This window comes from Vipera ursinii, assembly GCF_947247035.1.
Source record: "Vipera ursinii genome assembly, chromosome: 2".
Classification (NCBI taxonomy): Eukaryota; Metazoa; Chordata; class Lepidosauria; order Squamata; family Viperidae; genus Vipera; species Vipera ursinii.
Genome location: NC_139513.1, coordinates 270764586 through 270790406, shown reverse-complemented (window position 1 = coordinate 270790406; position 25821 = coordinate 270764586). Strand labels below are relative to the sequence as shown.

Below are 25821 nucleotides of genomic sequence, written 5' to 3'. Positions count from 1 at the left end.
TAGAATTCATGGTCACCTAGGTTGCGATCCAATTTAAGGCTGTCATCATTTGCTCATTCCAAGCTACAACTAAGACTTCAGCTGAACTGTGCACCAGTGCTTTGGAAATCATTATTATATTTGTATGTCTATATTTTTTCATTGGACAAATCATTTTTCACTTTAAATCTTGCACTGCAGGCCTTTGAAGACTTCCACATGGCCGCTGGCACAGGATCAAACCCAAGATACACAACTTATCCCAGTTGATCAAAAATTGGTAAGGCTTTTCTGATGTATATGCTCCCTTGAAGATGTTTCTGTGTATCAGGTACTACGAATTGTATACTGTACTTTAGAAATAATGTAAGTTCAATTGCCAGATATCAAAGTTCTTCAAGTAAAATACATACTATGGTAACTTATCAAAAGGCGTTCAAAGTAAAAAAAAAGTCATGGGGATGCATAGAAGCTTAATAAATGAACTCCATATATTTAATCATGTATTATGAAATTATGTATTATGACTACTGTGGTACCTGAGTATTCATTATTCTGGGAATGATGGGAAGCACAATAAGTACCAAAAAAGATGAGTAACAAACAATTTTTCCCCATAAGAAATAATATATTAATCATATGGCAACTGACACTGACAAATTCTACTTTGCTTGTTGAGTAACAAATGAGTATCAGGACAAAATTTTCATGTCAAAATGTGTCGAATACTAAATTTGATGAATTTCAAAGCAGTCAAGTACTGACGTATCACTATACCTACATTATGTTTAGGAAGCAGTGTTTTAATATACAATGTACCATTTTGAAATACTTTTCTGAATGAAGTAACAAAGTCATACATGATTCAATAATATTAAAATTGTTAATTGACCCTTTTTCTAAAAAATGTAATAAAAATGCACCTTATAAATTGTAAAATCTGCTCATATATTCTGTCCAAAGTGTGCATGAAAGATCACAATTAGAAACAACTGTATAGCATTCTTTTGCTAATCATTACCAGTTCATAATTTTGGCAGTTTTTAAGTTCCAATATATTACAATGTGTGGCCTATTACCAAAACAGTGATGCTGTAATATTTATACTTATATTATTCATTAATCAGATTTTTTTTGTAAAGTATTCAAGGGACTTAATATATCATGGCTTACATAATAATCTCCATTGACATTATTGTGTTTTATTTTTGGAGGTGAAAAGCAGTAACAAATCTCTTATTAAATCAAATACAAAACACACTTAGAATTGATCTGTATAAAGTCACACTTAAAAAATGAGTTTTAAAAGCTTATAATAATGTATTGCTGGAGCTCTAAGCAGGGATGATTTTGTCACAATAGACTACTATTTTGAAACAATGCAAGCTCAGTTCATAATCATCACCATCATTTTTATTGATGGTGGTGATGATTTGCAACTGCTATTCCATAAATTTAAAGTTTAAAGCAGAAGAAAGTGTTCTTATTTTTTCATCTTATTGGCTGGATTGGGATGCAAAAAAGTAAGGAAAACATGTAACATCAAGGGAAGTTTGTTTTATTGTTTGAATTTATCGCTGTTATAACTGATGTATTCTAGAGAAATTTTCACTATTCATTTTTGGTCCTTAAATAAAAAAAGAGGTGACAGTTTAATTGAGTATATGACATTTCTCTTTAGTAATATATACTTCAGTTGCATTTTGTTTGGTTTTTTTCAAATATTTTGTCAGTTGCGGTCTCAAATTTTCAAGTTGAAGCCAATGTATTATACAACTTTAATTGAATTATTTACTAGCTGTAACTACTATTTTTCCTATTTTCCTCTGTATAGTAGTAATTCTTAGAATTAGTAAGTGAGGCAACATTTTTGTAATAACTGCTAGATTGGGAATCAAAATGTGGAACTGACTCCATTTTATATGATACTTTCTGTTGGATGTTTTCATTCAACTTAAATGAACAGAATTCTATATCTAGTAGAAAATTATTTTGCTATTAAATTTTGTATATCTTTTAAGTTAGACCAAAGGTCCAGAAACTGAAAAAGCTTCTTGGATGAGAAGCAAAACATTTTCAAGGGAAAAAAAACCAAGAAAGTCCAGCTGCCTTTTGTAAAAGCACTTTTGGGACATCCATGACCTGGATGATTGAGAATCTCTATAGACATTTTAAGTTGGAGTACTTTAAAAAGCATTCTAATAACTTGCTAATCCACAGATTGCATCTCTGTCTCTGTGTCTGTGTCTGTCTGTCTCTCTCTCTCTCTCTCTCTCTCTGTGTGTGTGTGTGTGTGTCTGTGTGTGTCTGTGTGTGTCTCTCTGTGTGTATGTGTGTATGTCTAGGAAGGTAAAGTGGAAGAGTTCTAAAATATAGTTCCATCCTACCTAAGTAGTAGCATTTCCTACTACTTTACAGCAAGCTACATCTAAAGCATCAGTTGGAGTTCTAGAGATCTGGAGTGTGGCCTAAAGAGCTGAAAGCTATTTGATCTTAACTGATTTTAGAGTTAGAGGTGTTTCTCTAACAGGGTTTCTCTGTTGCTGAAGTGAGATTTCAGTGGTGATCTCCCTCAGTGAAGCTTAAAATGATTTACTGTCTCACATATGAAACAAAAGTAGTTCCAACGCTGTTATATAAATTATGTTTCTCCTTGTGTGTTACATATGGTTTTTCTTCAACCATTTCTGCCTTCAACTGTCTTTGGCCTGAGTCACCATGTCATTATGTCTGTTAATCCAGCTCAAATTTTGAATTTATTGGTAGCATTTCATTATTTTTTCATTTAAAACCAGAAACATAGAATTAGGTGTCTTTATTCAGCTTGGTGCTAAAATAACATGTTAATAGTAGATTATTATTAATATTAGTGTCTAATTATTAATGGAAAGTTTTCATCATAAATGATTGTAAATTATTGTATCAGATAAATCCTCCTAGAATACTGAAAGTGGAATTCCTAATATGCTAGTTGCCCTAATACTCTACTTTTCCATAAGGAAAAAAGAGGGGAAATATCTTCTAAAATTATGGACTTCAGTCAGAAAATATTCTGATGTAGATTTGACCAGTTAATCACAACAATGTGTGACTTTATGTATAAAAGGAAGGGCATTATAATACTACATAATAGATAACTAGAACTTTTATACCATCTGTGTAATCTAGTCTCAGTCCAGTCTAGGCTACCTTTGCTAAACTAACTCAGCTCAAGTTAACTTAGAGGGTGACTTTAAATTCAGTTCAGGTTTTATTCATAGAATGAAGAAGGCAGATTTTATTCTCTTCTAATCAATGGTTTGTCCATCCATTAGTGATAGTGAGGACCAGCAATGCAAGACTATTTTTCATGGTCTCTCTTTCTGTGGGGGTCCTGAAAGCATTTCTCTGATCCTTGTTTGCTTCTTTGATCTGCTTGACCTCAGAGCCTGCAGATGAATGAATACTGTCAGTTGAAATATTTGTCTTTATCTTGGGTTGGTTATGCTTAGAGGCCCCAAAAGAAGGTTCATCATGACTTTTGTTTGGAGAATTTTTGTAGACTTCAGTAAATGTTCTGGAACTTAGTGACATATGATAATGTAATAAAATATGTTCATTATTTTAAGTTTAATGGTTGTGGATTTCCTGGTAAAAAATTAAACTGATAATCTTGTCAAAGGCAAGGATAACATAAACTAAATTAACATAAGTTAAGCTTATAAAGTGAAAAGAACAAGTAAATTGGAATGGGCTTTTATGACTTAGGATTTTGGGCTTTATTTTCTTCTGGGATTCAAAATCAACATATTCAGAAACATTCTTCTTCTTGAATTCTACATTATGGCTTTTGCATATGGCTTTTATTAGAGAATTTTAGAAATCTTGTAAAATAAATGAACGCTCCACCTCTTCATCACCAGTATGGGACAAATCAAAAATGTTAATGAAATTCTTGGAGTCATTTTATTCCTTAAATAGCCATGGAAACATTACAATATGCAAATTCATTTGTGCTGTGCCATCAGATATGTTGAGGGGAAGTAGCAGAATTTCAGAAATGTAGACATATGGATAGGAAACAAATAGATTCCATTTGTTGATACCTAACAGTCTACATATGAAACAGGCCGCAGACTTTTGAACTACTACTTTACTTCCAGTGGTACAAGCCTAGTCACTCATATTACTTACTGAGGATTTATCTCAAATGGACAGTCCAGTTCAATCCAACTACATATGCTGTAATGCTATTTGGTTGTAATGCTATTTGCTCGCTGCTCATCCCTATGCTGAATAACACTACTCAAGAATACCTTGTGTAGCCAAGAATAATGTTGTTGTTTAATTTGTGTTCTGAAGAGTTCTGTTTGTTTTCCCTTTTTAGCTACTGATGATTTGCTTTACTGTTGTATGTCCATCCAGTTATATTTTTGTAGCTAGTACCAGTTCAAAGCATAGTTGAGGACAGCTGTACCTTGGACACAGGCAGTGGAAGGATTATAATAACCTTATGACCAAAGCTTTGTATTTAAATTGAAGGTTGTGTCATTGACAAAAGTGTCTTTTCTTCTTTGCCTCTGACAAAGATTTACCGAAATAAAATGAAGAAAAAAATATAGTCTTTGTTAAGTCAATTGGTGAATGACACAGTGCAACTTTGGTTATATGTACACTTTATTTTCAAATGACTTTTAAATTATTGTTTTTTCTATTGTTTTATTTCAACATAATTCTTGTATTTTCATAAAAAGTTCAAGTTTTGCATTTTTGCCACATTTATTAATATTTTTCTATTCTGGTCAGTTTTATGGAATGTGTGTTCTTTCTTTCCATTTTTTCTAATGTATTTCAATCTAATATAAATACATAAATGTGCATATGCGCATCCGTGCACACACACATAATAGGAAATTTCTGAATGTCTTCTGAATGGGTTGAATCTGAGCAGTATAATTAAGAATTGTGGCTGTCTCCCAATAAAAGTTAATTGTCACAGTAAACCTGATACTAAAGGTAAAGGTTCCCCCGCACATGCGTGCTAGTCGTTTCCAACTCTAGGGGCCGGTGCTCATCTCCGTTTCAAAGCCGAAGAGGCAGCGCTTGTCCGAGGACATCTCCGTGGTCATGTGGCCGGCATGACTAGATGCCAAAGGCACACGGAACGCTGTTACCTTCCCACCGTAGTGGTCCCTATTTTTCTACTTGCATTTTTACGTGCTTTCGAACTGCTAGGTTGGCAGAAGCTGGGACGAGTAACAGGCGCTCACTCTGTTACGCGGCACTCGTGATTCGACCCGCCAAACTGCTGACCTTCTGATCGACAAGCTCAGCGTCCTAACCCACTGAGCCACCGCGTCCCTAAACCTGATACTAGATCTGTCTTTTACCAAAAAAAGGTGGCGGGATAGAAACTGTAATTCTTATCTAAAAGAGAATAACTCTTTATTGCAAAAAGAAAAAGACACAACGCCCCCCCAATTAATTATTATAAATAAAACTTGATAATGAACAGCTGCTGCAATTCTTTCATAATAGTTTCTTAGCTTTTTTGTATTAACAAAATGAGCATCAGAAGTTCCTGGATTCTTATCTACTTACATAATTTTTTACAACGTTTCTCTGTGCCTAATTTAAATTTTTTTTATTAAAAAGTTTTAAAATACATTTTTGAACATAAACCCCATCCCCCCCTACCCCCTACCCTAACCCACCCAATACCCCTACCTCCCCCAGCCCCCCCGACTTCCCAAAGCAGAATACAGGGTATTATTTTCACAATCTTAATCTAAAACATACTAACTATAATTACACTTTAAATCTAGATGTGCTTTAACTCTCCTTAAACATCATAATATATCTCCATTACAAATATTCTTCACATATTCTAAATTCTACCATTTCTATCTGATTCAAAACTTTCAAAATCCATTCTTCTATAATAAACAAATCAGGCTTCTTCCAATATCTTAAAGATCTTACATATTCCACTAAATTACTTTAATTTTTAAAATTGTAATCTTTTACAGTTCAACCATACATAATAATACATTGCATCATCACAACCACATCTTCAACATTTAGACTAACAATTTAAATACATACATACTAATTTTTAAGATCTACTGTAAATACCATCCCCAAATATCCACCATTATTAGATCTTGATTATCCTACAATCTTTAACAAGTTCCATTTCTAAATCTTATTTCTATCAAAGTCCTCCATTAATCTCTACTATTATTATTATTATTATTATTATTATTATTATTATTATTATTATTATTATTATTCCTTAAATCTAAATGCAGCCCGTGTCATTCTTTGAATCTTAAGATCTTTAAATAAAACCAAGGATTGCACAGTTTCCGAAACTATTTCTTGTAACTGTTGCTCTCCTTCTTCCTTTCCTTTTTTGACTTCTGAGGATGACGGTAAGCCTGCTTTCAATACATTAGAATAAAAATCACGTTCCTTCCCTACTGTATTAAGACAATATCTTTCTCCAGAATAATTCACCACAATCCCCGATGGTATCTCCCACCTGAACCGAAGCTGTTGTTTCTTTAATTCATCTGTCAGAAAGAAAAAATCTTTCCTTTTTTTCAAAATTCTTGAAGGAATCTTTCAGAATCAAAACCTCCTGATTGGCCACTTTAAGTCTTTTATTATAAGAGATTTGAATGATCTCATTTCTAATCCTTCTCTTTGTAAAATACACAACCACATCCCTTGGCAGTTTCCTTTGTTTAGCAATCCAAGAATTAACACGAAATACTTTATCTATCTTCCCAAATAAATACTCAGGTTGAAACCCCAAAATAGGTTCCAGGGCATCCACCAACGTCTCTTCCAGATGCTCCTGCGGATTGTCTTTTAAGCCTCTGATCCTCAAGGTGAATTCCATATCTCTATATTGCATCATCATCAGTTCATCTTCAAGTTTTTCCATTTTATTCTCCACTTCACCCATTTTAGCCTCCAGCATCATATTATTTTGTTTCACTTCTTCCACACATTCATCCAGATTCTCAACACTGCCTGAAATCACTTGAAGTGCCATCAAAGTATCCTCCCTTATTTTCTTGCTCTCCTTTCCAATAAATTCTGCCACCTTCTCAAATATTTTTTCAGACTGAATTTTTAAGGCATCGTTTAGAGCATATTGTAAATCTTTTAAAGTCAATACAGATGCAGCAGCTTCGGGAGGTAACTTCAAAGACTGCGTTCCAGATTGCTGAACAAACAATGCCTCCGCACTTTTAAAAACGGGTCTATGCGGTTTAGGAGCCATTTTTGCAACTAATAACTTTCAATACACACTTTCACTTTCCAGTCCATTTATTACTTTGTAGTTAAACTGTGAAATATCCAAATCTTGAAAATAACTTTTTAGCACCTCCAAATTATAACTAGCTCTTTTAAGGTTTAAAAGTCCATTTTACATATTCCTACTCAGTTCAAACAGTCACTTTACTTTAAAAAAAACACTTTCGCTTCTTGTTAAAAAAAAATCAGTCAGGCGCCATCTTCCCCTTCTTTCAAAACGATCGTTGGAGCAGGAAGAGAGTTTGAGTTTGAGAGTTAAAGCTTTGTACTTGATATTTATACTGCTCCTGCATCAGCTCTGCTGCTACCGTCACTCAAGATGTTCATCAGATCCGGCAGGAGTGGATTCAGCATCTTGTTCTGCTAAAGCAGAAGAGTCCTTCGTCCGGAGCATTTCCAGGCTTCGGGGGGGGCTCTCACCCTTCATGCCCCAGAACAAATGTTCTGGGGCTCTAAGGGAGCTCTACCCATACCTGGAAGCTCCCCCTCCCCTCTTTGCCCGAGGAGAAGGGTTTTCGAGCGGTGGAACAGCTGATCGTCGGCTATTCCACCACTTCAACGGGATCGAAGGGCCGGTGGTCGAATCTGACCGTCCTCGCCGCTGAAGCGCCACCCAGAAGTCCCCCGTAATTTAATCTTGAATAATCCAGAATACCTCCTTGTTTCATGACAGCCAGAAAAAGAATCTGTAAATCCGGTTACAAAACAAAGAAATATCAGTATTAAATTATTTGAAGAAGAACAATATGGAATGGAAGTGGTTTGAGAAACATTAGTTATAAATATATTTCAAAGATGTAATCAAATAGCTGGAATTAACAATAATAAATCCTTATTCTTGACAATTTCTCTATCTCAATTCTTGGAATATTTGTAAATGTTTGTCATATTTGTGAGCTTGCCTAGCTTTTAATCTTCAAAAACTATTGACTACCTTTGTTTCCTGCTACTTGATTTCAAGTTTCCTCCAACAACATTCATTTTTTTTGCAAGATTATTAAAATTACTGGTTTATTTGTCCCAAAGATGCTTTTTCAAAAGGCAACTGGACTTCGTTTTTCCTAGAAGACATTTTGCTTCTCATCCAAGAAGCTTCTTCAGTTCTCTTCAGAACTACAGAAGCTTCTTGGATGAGAAGTGAAACATCTTTAAGGAAAAAGAAAATCCAGTTGCCTTTTGAAAAAGCACCTTTGGGACAACCATGATCTAGATGACTGAGAATCTCCATAGACACACTGATTTATTTGATAGCATTTGGACGCTTTAGTCTTCTAAAGCGTCCATATTGCTGTTCTTGCTTAGTCTTAGTCAGTGTTTTACATAGAAAAAAACTGTGTAACAGATTGTGAGGGTGACTGTCCTATGGTACTGATTAGTTGAGTTTGTTTAAAAAAGAATCTTTGAAAAAAAGAAGAAACCAATTAGGTCAAAAGTAGTTGTAAGATGTTCAGTCATTTTGGACAAAAGACATTATATGCTAAGAATAATTCCCTGCTAATAATGAGACAAAATTCAGGCTTTGAATATAGATCTCACCTATTCCAATCTTTAATCACCCAATAGGTCCATCGCTAAAATCTAAGCCATCTTTCAGTTTAGAGGTAGATATCATCTCATGATCTCTCAATATACTTACTTGAAACAGGTGCAATAAAAGATCTGGTGCCTGGAGGCTTTAAGGCTTGGGATGGGGGGGGGGGGAAGACATGTTGAATCCCATCAAGACTGAATCATTGTGTGACCAGAAACTGGCTTTGTCTCTGCTCTAGCAATAATTGCAGAAGGGAAACAGAAAAGTGGAAACAATATATTTACAAATAAGCTCTGGGAATATAGGTAATCCTAACTTAACAGTAGCAACAATGGTCCCAACAGTCTCAGTTGCCATTGTTAAGTGAGAATTGTGGGTCATTAAGCGAGAACCTTCTCACAACTTCCTGCAGCTTCCAACAAATAACATTAGAGGGGAAGCTGGCGAGAGGTTTTAAGTCCCAGGTGGTTTGCAATCAGGTTGGCAGGCAGGTAACTGACTGCTGCCAGGTGGCTGTAATGGCACGGTTAAGTGTTTTCAGTCCCAGGGGTGGCTGCTTGCCAGGAGGGGAAGTCTTATCCAAACAACTTGCAACCTTCCCTGTTGGCTTCCCCATTGACTTTGGTTATGGGAAGCCAGCAGGAAAGGTCACAAAGGGCAATCATATAATTGTTGGATGCTGCAAGCTTCATAAGTGCAAGTCTATTGCCAAGCACTCAAATCACAATCACAAATGACAGGCTGGTGCAACATCTGGAACTTTGAGGACCAGTTGTAAGTACAATTGTTCAGCGCCATCACAACTTCAGACAATTTCTGAACAATAAGCGAGGACTAGTTGTAGCTGTTTGTAGCTGTTTTACTTTCTATCTTTTCTATGATATCGCCTATCATATAGTTATTTAGGCATGGTTATTTAGGCATGTTTACCAAACATTTTATTAGTAGAAATAGTACGCTATTTCTCATGTCTTTTGTCTGCCACAAATTTTCAAAAGTTTTCTTAAAATAGATATTAAAGCTATTACTGTTATCAGAATACTACCTTTTGATACCATGTACATTTTTTTTACAGTAAGTACAGCTTGCTTGTAACTTGCAAATGTTTGTCTACTGCAGAAAACACTGCAAAGTAACATTAAGAAAAGAAAAACAAACATAATTATGCAGGTATTAAAACCATCCTCTAAACCAATGCATGCATATTTATATCTAGATAAATATACCGGTATTCACTTTTTTAAAAAAAAGATCGCTAATTCATTGCAATTCATTACTTGTCAATTAATTCCCTCTTTAATTAGAATAACATATCTCAATTCAGCCTCCGGTGCTTGCTGCCACTTGCTTTTGTAAGTAATTACTGTGATTAAGCATGTGGCAGTGTTAGCTAGCTCAGCTAACTGGCTAGTGATACAGAGCTTTCTGTAAAATGACTGCAGGCAATGAGTATTCTGCTAGACGACAGACTATATCTGTAACTGTCACACTTCAAATATATATATATAGATATATATATACATACACACACACACACACACATAGTTTTATTGTTTAAAAGGATACATTTTATTTGAAAAGGTGATATAAGAAATGCACATATTCTTTTCCATTGCAAAAATTAATCTGACAGATTTTTCAGAGGATAAGACTATTAATTTGAATTACTAACCTGACATTTTTTGTGCATACTATATTTGCATTTGGTTTGCAAAGTGAATAGAAGATCAGAGTTTTATTTTGCTTTTTCAATTTCACATTGGCACTGCTATCTCTTCTGGGGTATAGGAACAAATTAGATTGAGCCTTTTTAAAAAAATCTCAAGTGTCTGTTTTGTCTGAATTTTTCTCGTAGAAGGTTCTTGTGCAGATATTTCAAGGCTTTAGTCTGGAGCAGTGGGTCAAAGAATATTTCTCTTTGAAGGGCAGACAGGAGTCTTTTTTAATTCATGAGTTTGTTTGCTTTACATCAAAGAATAACTCAGACGGTAGTGTGATGGCAGTTCGCAGCGGTCTTTTAAATGTTTAATGTTGAATATATATGTGTAGGCTTTAATGTTCAGTTTGAAATATGTATTTTGCAAGGCATCTGTTTTACTTTTCTTGTTTGACTTTGCCATTTATATTAATAATATTCTGTGATACTCCATAACATGGGGAAAATTAAATATTAATAAAATTAAAAATTAACAGTAAAGATTCGATTATAATATAAAGCATAACATCACTAAAGGTGTTTAAGCAGTAAAATTAAACACAATTAAGAAGCCATGACCTCAAAATCCATACTGAAGAGGAGTAGTTTTTATCTGGTATTAAAGAAAATTCAAAGTTGATACAGATAGATCCTATCTAGGAAAAACATTCCCCCACAAGACTGCTATCCCCAAAAGGGGCCTCTTTCTGTTATCGACAATCGCAGCCTCTCACAGTAGGGTTACATTTGAAGAACAATGCCTGATAATGACATCCTCTATTTAGGAGTTAGAGGAAGATGGATTCTGATTATTTTTTTTTTAAGAAAAACACAAAATGCTGGTTTTTTTAAAAAAAATACAAAACTAAAAGAAAAGATAAGCCAGTATGTGCATAAGAGTAACCAAAGGTAGAAAGAACAAATAAAATTTAAATTGAGAATGTAGAAACAAATATAGGTGTGTGGGTGTAGTATGTGTGTGTATACTGTGTGAACACAAATGTGATTTCTAAATATTTAAACAATGCAATTTTGTCTAGCATGAGATTTACAGATCAATTAAGAAAAAATAGGATATACATATCTTTTATAGTGAGTTTAATCTCATGGCTGTGGTGAGAGGACAGTTATGGGCTCTTTGTCTGGACCGGCTCAGGTGAGAGCAGAGCCGGATTGGTGGATGAAGACATGTTCCGGATTTAACATTTTAACATCTTAATAACATCTGACCCTCCATTCGTGGACAATGGCTTATACGGACATTATTATTCCATGGCTTGATTGCCCTCAGGGGGGTCTCTCCCTCCTGGATACGACCAGCCTCCCTTTCTATCATCTCCCTTGATGACGGGCCCAATTGTTGGGACCCCGAGAGGTGGCTGGGCTTAACTAGGGGACTCTGGTGGAGACGCATTAAGAGGCCCCTGATACATTTTTAGCTGGGTATTTTAAAGGGTAAGGGAGGGGGAGGGATAGTAGGGTGGGGAGGGAATTTTTAACCGGTACTCAGTCTGGGCCTGTTAGGGGTCCCGGCAGGATGGGGTTGGGGGTGGAGGCTGCTGGTTCTGTGTGTGCTAGGGTGGGGTTTCAAATCCCCACGACGATAGGGAATGGCGGCAGGTGGTTGCACGGAGGGCCACATCAACATCTGGGATCGCATCCCCACTGTCTTCGCGCGGTGGCGTGCTCCGACCCTCCGGTTAGCACCCTTTTGCCCGGGGATGAGGGTGATCAGGTCCCTGAGATTAGGCTGGTTTATCTTAATGCCAGATCCGTTGGTAATAAGGCTCCCCTCGTTCGTGACTTGATCGAGGAGGAATAGGCGGATCTGGCATGCATTACGGAAACTTGGTTGGGCTCGGAGGAAGGGGTCTCTCTGAGTTATGCCCCCCAGGTTTCCATGTGCTACACTGGCCACGGGCTCAGGGTAGGGGTGGAGGGGTGGCAGTGGTTATTCAGGAGACTTTATGTCTGCGGGAGACCACCATTGTCCAGATTGACCGGAGTGAGTCCCTCCTCCTGAGATGCGGCCCCCGGGCTTAGATGGGCTTGTTGCTCACATACCTGGTACCCAGCTATGTGGCAACAGCCCTGCCCGGGCTGCTCGACACCCTCTCAGGGTTGGCAGTGGAGATCCCCAGGCTTATAGTTCTGGGTAACTTCAACCTGCCTTCCCTGGGAGGGTCGTTGGAGTTAGCCCGGGAGTTCATGGCTTCCATGATGGCCATGGACCTGACCCAGGTAATTCAAGGCCCGACTCATGTGGAGGGGTCACACTCTCGACCTGGTGTTACTGTCTGGACAGTGGTTGGATGATCTGGGAGGGGGTTCGCCAGTCATTGTTCCCCTGTCATGGTCCGATCATCATCTCCTGTGGCTGGTCTTCCATTATGCCACCCCCCTGCCGCTGGGCTGTGGAACCGACCAGGTGGTTCCGCCCCAGGCACCTAATGGACCCAGAACGGTTCCAGATGGCGCTTGGGTCTATACCCATCGCCCTCACTCACAGCCCAGTTCATGCCTTGGTGGGTGCCTGGGAAAGGGCGGCCACTGAGGGACTTAACCGTGTTGTACCCTTGCGACCCCTGACCCGGCGCAGATCCTGTTGGGCTCCATGGTTTTCTGTGGAGCTCTGGGAGATGAAGCATTGGAGATGGAGTCTAGAGAGCAGTTGGAGGTCCAGCCGTTCCGAATCTGACCGATTGCAGTTAAGAACCTTTATAAGGTCTTATCTTGCGGCGATGAGGACGGCGAAGGCTAATTACTTCGCTTCCCTCATTGCGTCCACAGATAATCACCCGGCTGCCCTGTTTAAGGTGACTCGCTCCCTCCTTAATCAGGAGGTGAGGGAGGAGCCCTTGCAGGGTCGGGCCGAGGAGTTTAGTCATCATCTGACGGACAAAATCACTCAGATCCGGGCCGGTTTGGACTCTAACTGGGCAGAGTCTGATGTGAAGGAATCGGACGGTCTTGAGCATGTTATCTGGACTCAGTTCGATCTTGTTTCCCCTGATGATGTGGACAGGATTATGGGGAGGCTGAGTTCCACCACCTGTTTATTGGACCCGTGTCCCTCTTGGCTGATTTATGCGGCTCGGGAGGAGACACGGAGCTGGTTCCAGGCAGTAATATCTGCCTCTTTGAGTGAGGGTGTCTTCCCCACCGCTTTGAAGGAGGCGGTGTTGAGGCCTCTTCTCAAGAAGCCTGCCCTGGACCCAGCGATTTTAAACAACTATCGTCCGGTCTCCAACCTTCGCTTTTTGTCGAAGGTTGTTGAGAGTGTGGTGGCGCATCAGCTTCCTCTGTTCCTGGAGGAAACTGATTATCTGGACCCGTACCAATCGGGTTTCAGGCCCGGGTACAGCACAGAGACGGCATTGGTCGCGCTGGTGAATGATCTCTGGTGGGCTCGGGACAGGGGTTGTTCCTCTGTCCTAGTTCTATTAGATCTCTCAGCGGCTTTTGATACCATCAACCATGGTATACTACTGCGGCGTCTCAGGGGGTTGGGAGTGGGAGGCAATGTTTTGCACTGGTTCTCCTATCTCCTGGGCTGCTCGCAGTCGGTGTTGACGGGAGGGCAGAGGTCCGCCCCGAGGCCTCTCGTTTGTGGAGTTCCTCAGGGGTCGGTTCTCTCTCCCCTCCTGTTCAACATCTATATGAAGCCGCTGGGCTAGATCATTCGTGGTTTTGGGGTGGGATATCATCAGTACGCTGATGATACCCAACTTTTTTTCTGCACCCCAAACCAACCCAGCGATGCTCTCGCAGTGATGTCCCGTTGCATGGATGCAGTCCGGGTCTGGATGGGGAGAAACAGGCTTCGTCTCAATCCTGCCAAGACTGAGTGGCTGTGCGTACCGGCATCTCGGGTTAACCAGTCTATTCCACCTTTAATGATGGGGGCTGAGGTGTTACCCCCCCCATCGATAGGGCTCGCAACTTGGGCATCCTCCTGGATTCGCGGCTCAGTTTTGAAGACCATATAGGAGCCGTGACCAGGGGGGCCTTTGCCCAGGTTCGCCTGGTGCGCCAGTTGCGGCCGTATCTGGACCGAGATGCCCTGCGCACAGTCACTCATGCACTCGTGACTTCCTGATTGGACTACTGCAACGCTCTCTACATGGGGCTGCCCTTGAGGACCACTCGGAGGCTTCAGCTGGTGCAGAATGCAGCCGCGCGGGTTGTGATGGGGGTTTCCCGATACTCCCATGTAACACCTCTGCTCCGCGAGCTGCATTGGCTTCCGGTTGCCCTCCGGGTGAGATTCAAGGTGCTGGTGGTGACCTATAAAGCCCTAAATGGCTTGGGTCCAGGATATCTGAGGGAACACCTGCTGCCGGCATCAAGCTCCCTTCGTCCTGTGTGCTCCCACAGGGAGGGTCTTCTCAGGGTACCGCCAGTAAAAGATTGCCGGCAGATAATACCCAGGGGGAGGGCCTTCTCTGTGGGTGCGCCTTCCCTTTGGAACCAGCTGCCCGTAGATCTTAGGACTCCCCCTGACCTTCGCTCATTCCGCCGGGACCTTAAGACTTGGCTCTTTGAGCTTTCTGGCCTGGACTGAGAGTATTAATTGGGGTTTTAATTGGATTTTAATTGGGGTTTTATATTTATTCAAGGTCTAAATGTAATCATTTTAACTGTTCTTAATTTTTGTAATTGTTGTATTGTTATTTTAAAAACCTTGTGAACCACCCTGAGTCCTACGGGAGAAGGGCGGTATATAAGTCTAATAAAGATAAAGATAAAGAATTGTTTCAGAGTTCTTTTATTGTGTCACTTTTCCATCTGGTATCATTTCTCCCACTTAAATATCATTCATTGAAATAATGTTTATTTTAAAATATTTTAGAACAATGGTAGTAACTAACAATAAGAATCAGATTCTCCTATTGCATTGATGTATATGCTAAGAAAAATTTTCATATTTAACCAAAGGGAAGAATCATAAAAGATATTACAATTTCTCACAAACTTTAAACCATGTAAACTAGCTTACTGTTGAATCTGTAAATGTCTGCAGGCCTATCAACACAATCTGAAAAGATTGTGATGTTCTTGTGAGTTATTTTCAGAATCAATTTCTGGTTGTTTGCTTGATTAGATGATAATGAGAATTTTTTTAAAAAAATTAAAATTAAATTAAAATATTTCAACAGAATCTGTCATGTTTACTGCAGTATAAAGCTTGTATATATTATTGAGATTGTCTTCCTATTAAATAGGAATAGAGATGTAATATTATTCATATGTTTTAATTATGATAATTATTTAGACCTGTGTATTTTATGAAGGAATAATTGGACTTGATTCATTTGAAACTAAATTTGTACTTGTGACAGTTCATTTTACTAAATATATTCAATAGTAACTGGACTTCCTTTTGTAGTTATTAATTTTTTGAAATTCTCATATCTGCATTCTTATACAAGTAGTCCTTGACTTACAACAATTCATTTAGTGACCAAAGTTACAATGGCACTGAAAAAAGTGACATGACCATTTTTCATACTTAGGACCATTGCAGCATCCCCCTGGTCACGTGATCGAAATTCAGATGCTTGGCAACTGACTCATATTTATGATGGTTGCCACAAATTTTCAAAAGTTTTCTTGTAACATCTTGCAAATGTTTGTCTACTGCAGGAAACACTGCAAAGGATCATTATAATCCCCTTTTGCAACTTCTGACAAGCGAAGTGGGGAAGCCAGATTCATTTAACAATCGTGTTACTAACTTAAGAACTGCAGTGATTCACTTAACTGACAAGAAGTCATAAAATGGGATAAAATTCATTTAACAAATGTTTCACTTAGCAACAGAAATGTTGGGCTCAATTATGGTCAATTACTTGCAACTTTTGAAGGCAATGATCAAGCAATTGGAAAAGAACTAAAGAACTGGTTTATGCAGCTAGGGAGAGGACACGAAGCTGGCTCCTGGCGGTTATATCTGCTTCTTTGAGTGAGGGTTATTTCCCCACCGTCTTGAAGGAGGCGGTGGTGAGACCTCTCCTCAAGAAGCCTGCCTTGGACCCAGCTGTATTGAACAACTTTCGTCCGGTCTCCAACCTTCGCTTTCTTGCGAAGGTTGTTGAGAGTGTGGTGGCGCATCAGCTCCCTCTGGTCCTGGATGAAGCGGATTATCTGGACCCCTACCAATCGGGTTTCAGGCCCGGGTACAGCACGGAGACGGCATTGGTCGCTCTGGTGAATGATCTCTGGAGGGCTCGGGACAGGGGATATTCCTCTGTCCTAGTCCTATTAGACCTCTCGGCGGCTTTCGATACCATCGACCATGGTATCTTGCTGCGGCGTCTCAGGGGATTGGGAGTGGGAGGCACGGTTCTTCGGTGGTTCTCCTCCTATCTCCTGGGACGTTCGCAGTCGGTGTTGGCAGGGGGGCAGAGATCGACCCCGAGGTCTCTCGTTTGTGGAGTTCCTCAGGGGTCGGTTCTCTCGCCTCTCCTGTTCAACATCTACATGAAACCGCTGGGTGAGATCATTCGTGGTTTTGGAGTTGGGTATCATCAATATGCCGATGATACCCAACTTTTCTTTTCGACCCCAAACCACCCCAGTGATGCCCTCGCTGTGATGTCCCGTTGCCTGGAGGCGGTTCGGGTCTGGATGGGGAGGAACAGACTTCAGCTCAACCCTGACAAGACTGAGTGGCTGTGCATTCCGGCATCCCGGGACATTCAAAATGTTCCATCTCTTTCTATGGGGGGTGAGCTCTTACCCCCCGTGGATAGGGCTCGCAACTTGGGAGTCCTCCTAGATTCACGGCTTACCCTAGAAGATCATGTAGTGGCCGTGACTAGGGGGGCTTTTGCCCAGGTTCGCCTGGTGCGCCAGTTGCGGCCCTATCTGGACCGGGATGCCCTGTGCACGGTCACTCATGCGCTCGTGACCTCTCGCCTTGACTACTGTAATGCTCTCTACATGGGGCTTCCCTTGAAGACCACTCGGAGGCTCCAACTGGTACAGAATGCGGCCGCGAGAGTTGTCTTGGGAGTTTCCCGGTACTCCCATGTTACACCTTTGCTCCGCGAGCTGCATTGGTTACCAGTTGTCTTCCGGGTGAGGTTCAAGGTCTTAGTTATGATCTTTAAGTCCCTACATGGCATGGGTCCGGGGTACCTCGGGGACCACCTGCTGCCGGCTTCAACTCCCCTCCGCCCTGTGCGTTCCCACAGAGAGGGCCTCCTCAGGGTGCCTCCGGTCAGGGAATGCCGACTGGCGGCCCCCAGGGGGAGAGCCTTCTCTGTGGGTGCCCCGGCTTTGTGGAACCAACTGCCGGTGGAGCTCCGGACGGCATCGGACCTCCGAACTTTCCGTCGTGGTCTGAAGACCCATTTGTTTGAATTGGCCGGTCTGGCCTGATGGGGGAGTTGGGTTTTAAATTGTCATTTTAGATTGTATTATTGTTTTTTAATTGGGCACTGATTTAATCTTTGTTTTAACTTTTGTATAGTATTGTATTTTTATTTATATGCCCTGTGAACCGCCCTGAGTCCCCAGGGAGAAGGGCGGTATATAAATTAAATAAAACATAAACATAAACATAAACAAAACCCAAAAGATAAACCAAACAGATCTGAGTGAATTTTCTTTATAGATGCTGAGAATATTGATTGAGAGCTGTCCAGAATTGGTTATAAGGTTGGTGGCTATATAAACACTTTTAAAAAACAAATATTCTTTACAGCAACCCTGCAGATTTTTCTCCTACTTCCTTCTCAGGAAATATCAGATCTACAGTATCCTTAACAAGGATACTGGTTGGCTATCTATAGAGTGAGTGGAAAAATAAATTTTACTATCCTTATTGTCACGAAGAAAACCTTAATAGAAGATTTTGCTTTTGCTTGATCAGATTTGATATTCATCTTCCTTCAGCAGTGCTGTAGGCATCTCATATGCCACTTCATCTCCCAGAAATCCTTATAAAACCAAAGGGCTTTTGGGGTTCCACTTGTAGAAGGAGTGCTCATATCTGAGACAACCAGCACATCAGAGCCTCAGGAATAATCCCAAATTCCCTCAGAAACCAACAGGATCTATCTGCTTTCAGGGTGGAGCAATTTAATGGGCCACAACTTCCTTTGGTAAAAAGCAGCTACAAAGAACTCTAAGGCTAACAGAGAATGATTGGATCATGACAAAAGACTAAAAAATAACATTCCCTAAAGCTTCCTGACCTGTATAAAAGTTTCTCAATGAGGATAGTGGATTCCCATTTTTTGGGGATTCCCATTTTTTCTGAACATATTCCACAGCTTGACATGTTTGACACAACCAAAGGCCTTTCTGTTATCAACAAAGCATACAGTGACTTATTTTTGCTTTGTTTACCTTTCTTAATTATCCAACATGCATCAGCAGTAATGTCTTGTGCTCTTGAAAAGCCAGTGCAGTCCTAGGCTGCATCAACAGAGGGCTAGTATCACCATTTGTGGTCACCACCATACAAAAAAGATGTTGAAACCCTGGAAAGTGTGCAGAAAAGAGCAACAAAGATGATAAAAGGTCTGGAGGCTAAATTGTGTGACAAATGGTTGAGAGAGGTGGATATGTCTAGCCTATTGAAGAGAAGGAACAGGGGGAACATGATAACTGTCTTCCAGTACTTGAGAGGATGCCCCAAGGAAGAAAGGATTGATTTATTCTCTAGGGCACCATAGTGCAGGACAAGAAGTAATGGGTGGAAACTTGTCATAGAGAGAGACAAGGTAGAAGTAAAAAGAAATATAAAAGTTAACAATAAGAACAATTAATCAATGGAATAGCTTGCCTCCTGGGATTGTGGGTGCTCCATCACTGCACATTTTCAAAAATAGACTGGACAACTGTTTGATTGGGATGGTATAAGACTCCTGCCCTGAGCAAGGTGTTGGATTAGAAGACCTCCAAGGTCTCTTCCGGCTCTAAGATTCTATGGAATTTATTTATTCTATGGAATTTAATGCACTTGTGGATAAATGCACAAAGGGTGAATTAATGTGAAGAAGAAATTGGTCCATATCCAGATGCTCCAGAGGATACATGTGCTCAGAGAATTTTTATGGTTTAGTTATAGTGCCAGTGGAGGGAGTTCAGGGCAGTGATGCTAGGCAGATATTAAAATTTCTACGTAATGTAAGGCAAGTAAATGGGGAAAAAACAGAGTTTCCTAAATTTACTTTTTTATACTCTCCTTTCTAAGCAAATCAGTAGTGTGCTACTTTGAGGTCTGAATCAAAGGTAAATTATGAGAGGCCGTTAAGTTTGATTATTGTAGGATGGTGATTCTTTAAAATTTATTTTAAAATCAACTAAAAAATCAGCATGTATCTCACAAGTGTTCTATCAGGTAACATTCTTGCTATTTTAAAATAGGTCCTTGTAGTTTTGGCTAAATTTTATACACATTTCCACGTATTTTAAAATCCTCCAAAAGCCTGAAGATACAAAGAGGCAGAAAAACACTGTATGGTATACTTTATACAATGCTTGTACAAAACATTTGAAGAAGTGATTTACAATGCCTGCTGTCTTGACACACAGCTGCATGCTCCAGAGCTCTTGGTACAACTATTTTGAAAGTTTCCCCAAGTTGTCTCAATAATAAATATACAGCCCCTTTTCTGACAGTCCTCATGGCAGTGTAGTCCATCCATGTGTATATATAAACATTATAGGAAAGCTTCTGAAGTAGTTGTGTTGAGACTTTCAGAGGATGTACCTGTTTTTGGAATTGGTTTTCAGTTGTCCTAGTAACCAGGAGTCTTTCTATTTGAACCCCTGAATTATTCACACATCCCTTAGTTCACAGTGCATACTGCACTACACAGGAAAGGAACAGACCTGTTTGCACCTGTTTGTGAGAATTAACTCACAACTGAACAGTGTTATATATGGAAATGAACTTACTTAGGTTGCTTCTCATAGGAGACCTGTTTATGTAACTTTTCTTCACTTCTTTCTGTAGGAGAAATTACACGTCTGCCTGAATATCTTTCAGAATTATTTACTAAATTTATACAGCCATCAATCTCAGTGACTCTGTGGTGCAAAACAATCACATAAAAAAACAACAGAATAAAAATCCATGTTCATAAATATCATAAAAACAAAATCCAAACCCTAGGAGAGGGAAAATAAAAATGGACACCTGAACAATGGAGCCATCTGAATTCCAGCCCTGGCTACATAGTGAGGTCTTGAAGTCTTTTCAAAAGGGCCTGCAGTTTCCTCAGTTTTTAGCCAGCAGGTCTATAGTTAAACTTAAGCGCAGCTGGACCATCCTGTCTGGAAATGATGGAGATCCATCAAGGGTAGGAGAAGGCTGCAGTGCAATGGGAAAAGCAACGAAACTAATGCAACCCAAATTTTCACATTAGTATTTTTGAAGTTCAGCAGATAAAATTTGTTATACGCCTTCTTTTAACATTCACGCTGTTCAGCCAACTTGCATCACTTTTGAGATCACAGTTAAAATTATTTTTGCATATTTGTGCTATCTTTTGTCCAAAAAAATGGGAGGTTGTTGGTCTTTAATCCTTCTCTTTTTTTTTAATCCAAGGATCTATTATGGAGTTGAAGTAGGCTAGGGAACCGGAAGTAATTATGAAGGCCACTGGCATTTTTTCAGTTTAATAAAAGCAGGGACTAATTATTCAGTTTTTATTTAACTGAAATGCAGCCAAAAAGGAGGCTCCTGCAGAGCAGCTGCACTTCTTTAGTGTTATCCCAATTTACCACAGACACAACTGTCACAAACAGTACTTTTAAACTTGATACATAGCCATGGAAGTAAGGAGCCTTTTGTCATGAGTGCATGCAGAACTTCTTTATACAAATCAACTGGCAGATGATGGACAATGATGAAAATTTGATTCTTTGAAGTCATAATGGTCATTGAAATGTGTGAAATTCTGGCATTGAAAAGAGGGCAGCTAGCAAGTTTCGGAATCTTGGGTGGCTGCTGGGAGCTTGCTGGGAGGTTTTCTGCATTTTGACATCAACTTCCCGTCGCTTGTTCCAGCTTCCTTTATTTAGAGAGGAGGAAAATGTTAAACAGCTACTTGCTCACATGGATGCTATACGGTATCTTTGGGATTGTGCAGATGGGAAATTTTGGATGTATTTCTGTCTCTTGAAACACAAACTGCTGACACTTAAATGTCCATAAATAACTTGGGGCAGAAACAAGCTTTTATTCTGCCTTTTTCTTTAAAACCTTTACTTCACCTTGTAAACTTGTGTGTCATAATAAGTTGGCCAAAGTGATTGAGAACTAAAGCAAGAACATAGTAATGGACATTATTTCACTGTTTGTTTGGTTTTTGAGTTAGTAATTCCATTCCCCTTCCTTTGGGGAAGTATATGGTATAAATACTAGTTTATATACTAGTATTTATTATATTGGAGTTTCTTAAATCTCCAAGAGTCCTATTATAAAATACTTAACTCTTTAAAAAAAGAAAATGAAAAGGAATATTTAAGGTTTCTTCTTTAGATCACTACACCTGAGAGTAGGCTTGAAAATAAAATTATGTGCCATACTAATTCATTTTATATATAAAGTTTTATCAGTATACACACACACATGTACACATAAATGCATGCATACATACATACTGCATTCAGAAAGTATTCAGGCCCCCTTCACTTTTGTCAATTTTATTATGTTGCAGCCTGATTCTATAATTGTTGAAATTATTATTTTTCATTAATCTACACTCAGTACCCCATAATGACAAAGTGAACACAGAATTTTAGAAATCTCTCTAACTTTATTAAGAAGAAAAAAATGAAATAACACATTGTTGAGGTACCTTTGGCAGCAATTACAGCCTCGAGTCTTTTTGGGTATGACACGACCAGCTTTACATACTGAATCGGGGGATTTTCTGCCATTCTTCCTTGCAAATCCTCTCAAACTCAGTCAGGTTGGATGGCAACTGTTGGTGGACAGCCATTTTCAGCTCCCTCCAGAGATGTGACATAGTAGAGAATTGAATTTAGTTTTTTTCCCTCCCAATTCCTAAAATATTTTAAATAGTATCTAGAAGCAGATTTAACCCTTTTAAATGTGAGAAGCAGGAGATTTAACCCTTTTAAATGTGACTAAAAAGATGGTTTCTTTGGTCAGCAGCTAAAGCTATGTGGATGAAATAACTATAGTAGATTGTTATACATTTCAAAATGCAACTTGGAGTAGGATGTTATTCTTGAATATTTCAATTTTAGTCAGATCTATTAAATCAAAGGAGGTTTATGTTCAGAACATACGTTTCTAGTATCAGTCATAGCTCCTACATTTTTTTTTGTCCATACAACATGCTTCTCGGTATTCAAGATCAATAGAACTTTCTGATGGAAGAAAAGATGATTATTAGTAATTTGTCAAAAAATAAAAAGCATGATTGGTATTTATTTAAAAGTTAAATTTATTGATTATGTTAAAAAATGAAAATTATCCCAGCAAGCTAATGTTCGTTCAGATGTCTGGCTTTTGCTCGTGAAATGCTCCTGAGTGACACACATTATGGTAGTTAAGTAGATTAATCCCTCCAGCCTTGCAAAACAGTCTTTATATTCTCTTTTTCCCATGGAAGAAATTGTAGCTCACATTTGTTTTTTTCCTGCTAAATTGCAGCTTCTAATGTATACCTCTTTATGGTGGCTGTTTGGTAAAGCATAATCTAAGTATCTTAACATTGTGATCCACTGTATTAAAGTTTGCATCCATTGTGCAAATTGATTTAGTGGAGTGAAAACTGAGATTGAAAAGTAATTTGCTAATGCTAGCAGCTTTGTAAGGCATGTATCTTACTATACTTCTGTGTTTGATGTTTTCTTTGTAAGTGCCCTGGGTGAAGACTGTGGAAAGAGCAGTAATGCCCTGGTGATGTCTGAGAAAACTAGAAAAGGTTTCATTTTAAAAGAATGAATATAGGCAATGATTGCCTTCCCTCATTGTGTCTACTTTTAGTCAGAATGGTCTTATTTCCTCATAGCATCCATTGGAGACAAACACAAGGAAATTGTGCATTGAACCCATTCTTACCAAGTACCACAGGGGTAGACCATGGAGGTGAAACAGCCTAATACATTCCTTGCTTATTTCAATAGTGATCTAATTTCCTTTAATGAGATATTCTCATTGAATTATACTTTTCATATATCCTACATGAGATAGGTTTACTTATAAAATATTCTCTTTCTGGTTCAGGAAGAAAATTCAGAAATATGTAAAATGAAGTTGCAGCATTTTCTCCTTGATGTCTTAACTTCAGATGCATACTTATCCAAATATATCTCTGGGGTCAATAAAGATCTGGAGATTTTTGCAGGAGTAGCTTTTGAAGACCGGTAAACACATTTGGAATCTTGAATCATACCATGGGAACTCTTAACAAACTGACATGAGGAGGCTTATACATGTGCAAAATAATTGTCACTGTGGCCATTCACAAAAATCTCATTAAACAGATGGCAAATGGGAGAAGCTGCTCCTAGCCCCATCTTGCAGCTGCCTTTTCCACAACTTTCTTTTTCTTCTTTTTGTTGTTTTAAGATGCATATGGCAGCTAAAAAAAAATGCATCGGGCTGCAGTCACACATTATTTCCAGGAACACCTCTATGGCTATTGCATCTCAAGCATATTTTATGTATCTTATGGTTGGTAGGATATGGACAATAATACATTGGTTTGCAAAGTAGTTTCTGAAGATTCTAGTTTGTATAGAATGACATGATATTATGTGCATTAAAACTGGGCTTTGACTGTAGCATTGACTAGGCTTGTGGCCAAAATATGTTGAAACTGATGGCACTGTCCATATCATTAGCAGGAAAAATTGGTTGCTGAATGCAGTACCAATATTACACTATATGATAGAAATAAATCATTTATGAGAGTAAGTTAGTAAGAGTAACACTTAGCAAATTAGTCCACATTGGTATATGTTGTTTACTCTGTTTATTGATAAATATATCAAGAAACTTTGTGATAATGTTACATACATTGGTTGGGGAAACAGATGTGACTGTATGTGGAGAACCTGAATTGTTGGTTAAGAATCTGAAGTATTTACAGGAAATGTTAGATTGTATGATGCAATGTATAATAAGAAAATTAAGGTATGAGTGGTGAAGATAGTTGCTTTTGACAGGACAATGAAGACTAGCAACAGTAATTTAACTGACTTCCCCAGAAAGTACACGAATTTGCAGGGAGGGAGGGAGGAAGGAAGGAAGGCAAAATGCAAAAGTGAGTGGCTAATTCAAAGACATAAATTGTTGGGTCATATAGAGAGAATGAAAGAGGATTGAATTATAAAACTAATACCTGGAAGCAGAGTGAATGGGTCAAGAGAATGGGAAAAACCAGAAAAGCTGTAGTTGGATGGAGCTAATGAATCTTACAAATAAAAAATTTAAAAGAACAAAAGGCAACGTATGAAGTGATATATAGACATGCTCTTCCCAGTTGAAAGTGGTGATTGGATGGAGTTGATGAGGTCCTGCAAAAGAAGGGCATGAGAAGCTTTAAAAGCATTCTGGAAGAATGAAAAATATTGTGGGAAAATATTGGGAATGGTGTTGGTATAAACTAAATTTAGCTACTTTACTTACCTCATGTTTAGGGTTATTTTTTCTTTACCATTTCTTAATATTTTTCTACACTTTCCATAACATAGTTTATTCCAAAAGTAAATAGTATGAAGGCTGGGTACATAAAGTTATTTTTCCTTAATGTATATGTCTGCAAATTTTGTGGCATCCCTTTTAGAATCGGTAGAAACTGCTTTTTTGTCAGTTACATATTTATGCAGAGGCACACAAATCCTAATTTTAAGAATGTATCTGTGTAAATGTAAATAAATTGCCAGTTGATTTTTATAAACAGACAAGCTGCAACAGTTAAGCCTCGCCTTATTTTTACCATTGGTGAAACAAATTGTGTGAAGTACTACAATTGATTGCCCAACCTTCGCAATAATGCCTGTCTGTCAGAAGAGAGTGTAGTTTTGTATGTTGCAACTTTTTGACTAATAATTGGTGTGTCTTCATATTTTGACTAGTCTGGAATTTTATATAAACACTATTTGGACTCAAAGGAAACATTTATGATTAAATAGTTAAAATATTTTGACAGTTTGCTTCAGGTAGTCTGAGCTCAGCTTTTATGTGTTGTTGTAATTTCCTGTGGGTTTTCCCTCCCTTAGTTCTAAATGCAAGACAAACATTTCACACTTGGCAGTTGTGACTGATCTCTCTGAGTTTATTTTGTAAAGTGAAACAAAAAGGGGA

The 25821-nt window shown here is 38.8% G+C and overlaps 1 protein-coding gene across 2 annotated transcripts in view; it reads left to right on the top strand.

Moving 5' to 3' along the window:
• The window catches only part of NDUFS4 (NADH:ubiquinone oxidoreductase subunit S4), a 45758-nt gene that overhangs the window by 6830 nt on the left and 13107 nt on the right, over window positions 1-25821 (top strand). For both annotated transcript variants that reach the window (XM_083355552.1, XM_083355553.1), the window contains exon 2: window positions 181-259. In XM_083355552.1, the coding sequence (XP_083211678.1) occupies window positions 181-259 (79 nt within the window). The remainder of the gene's footprint in view (window positions 1-180; window positions 260-25821) is intronic.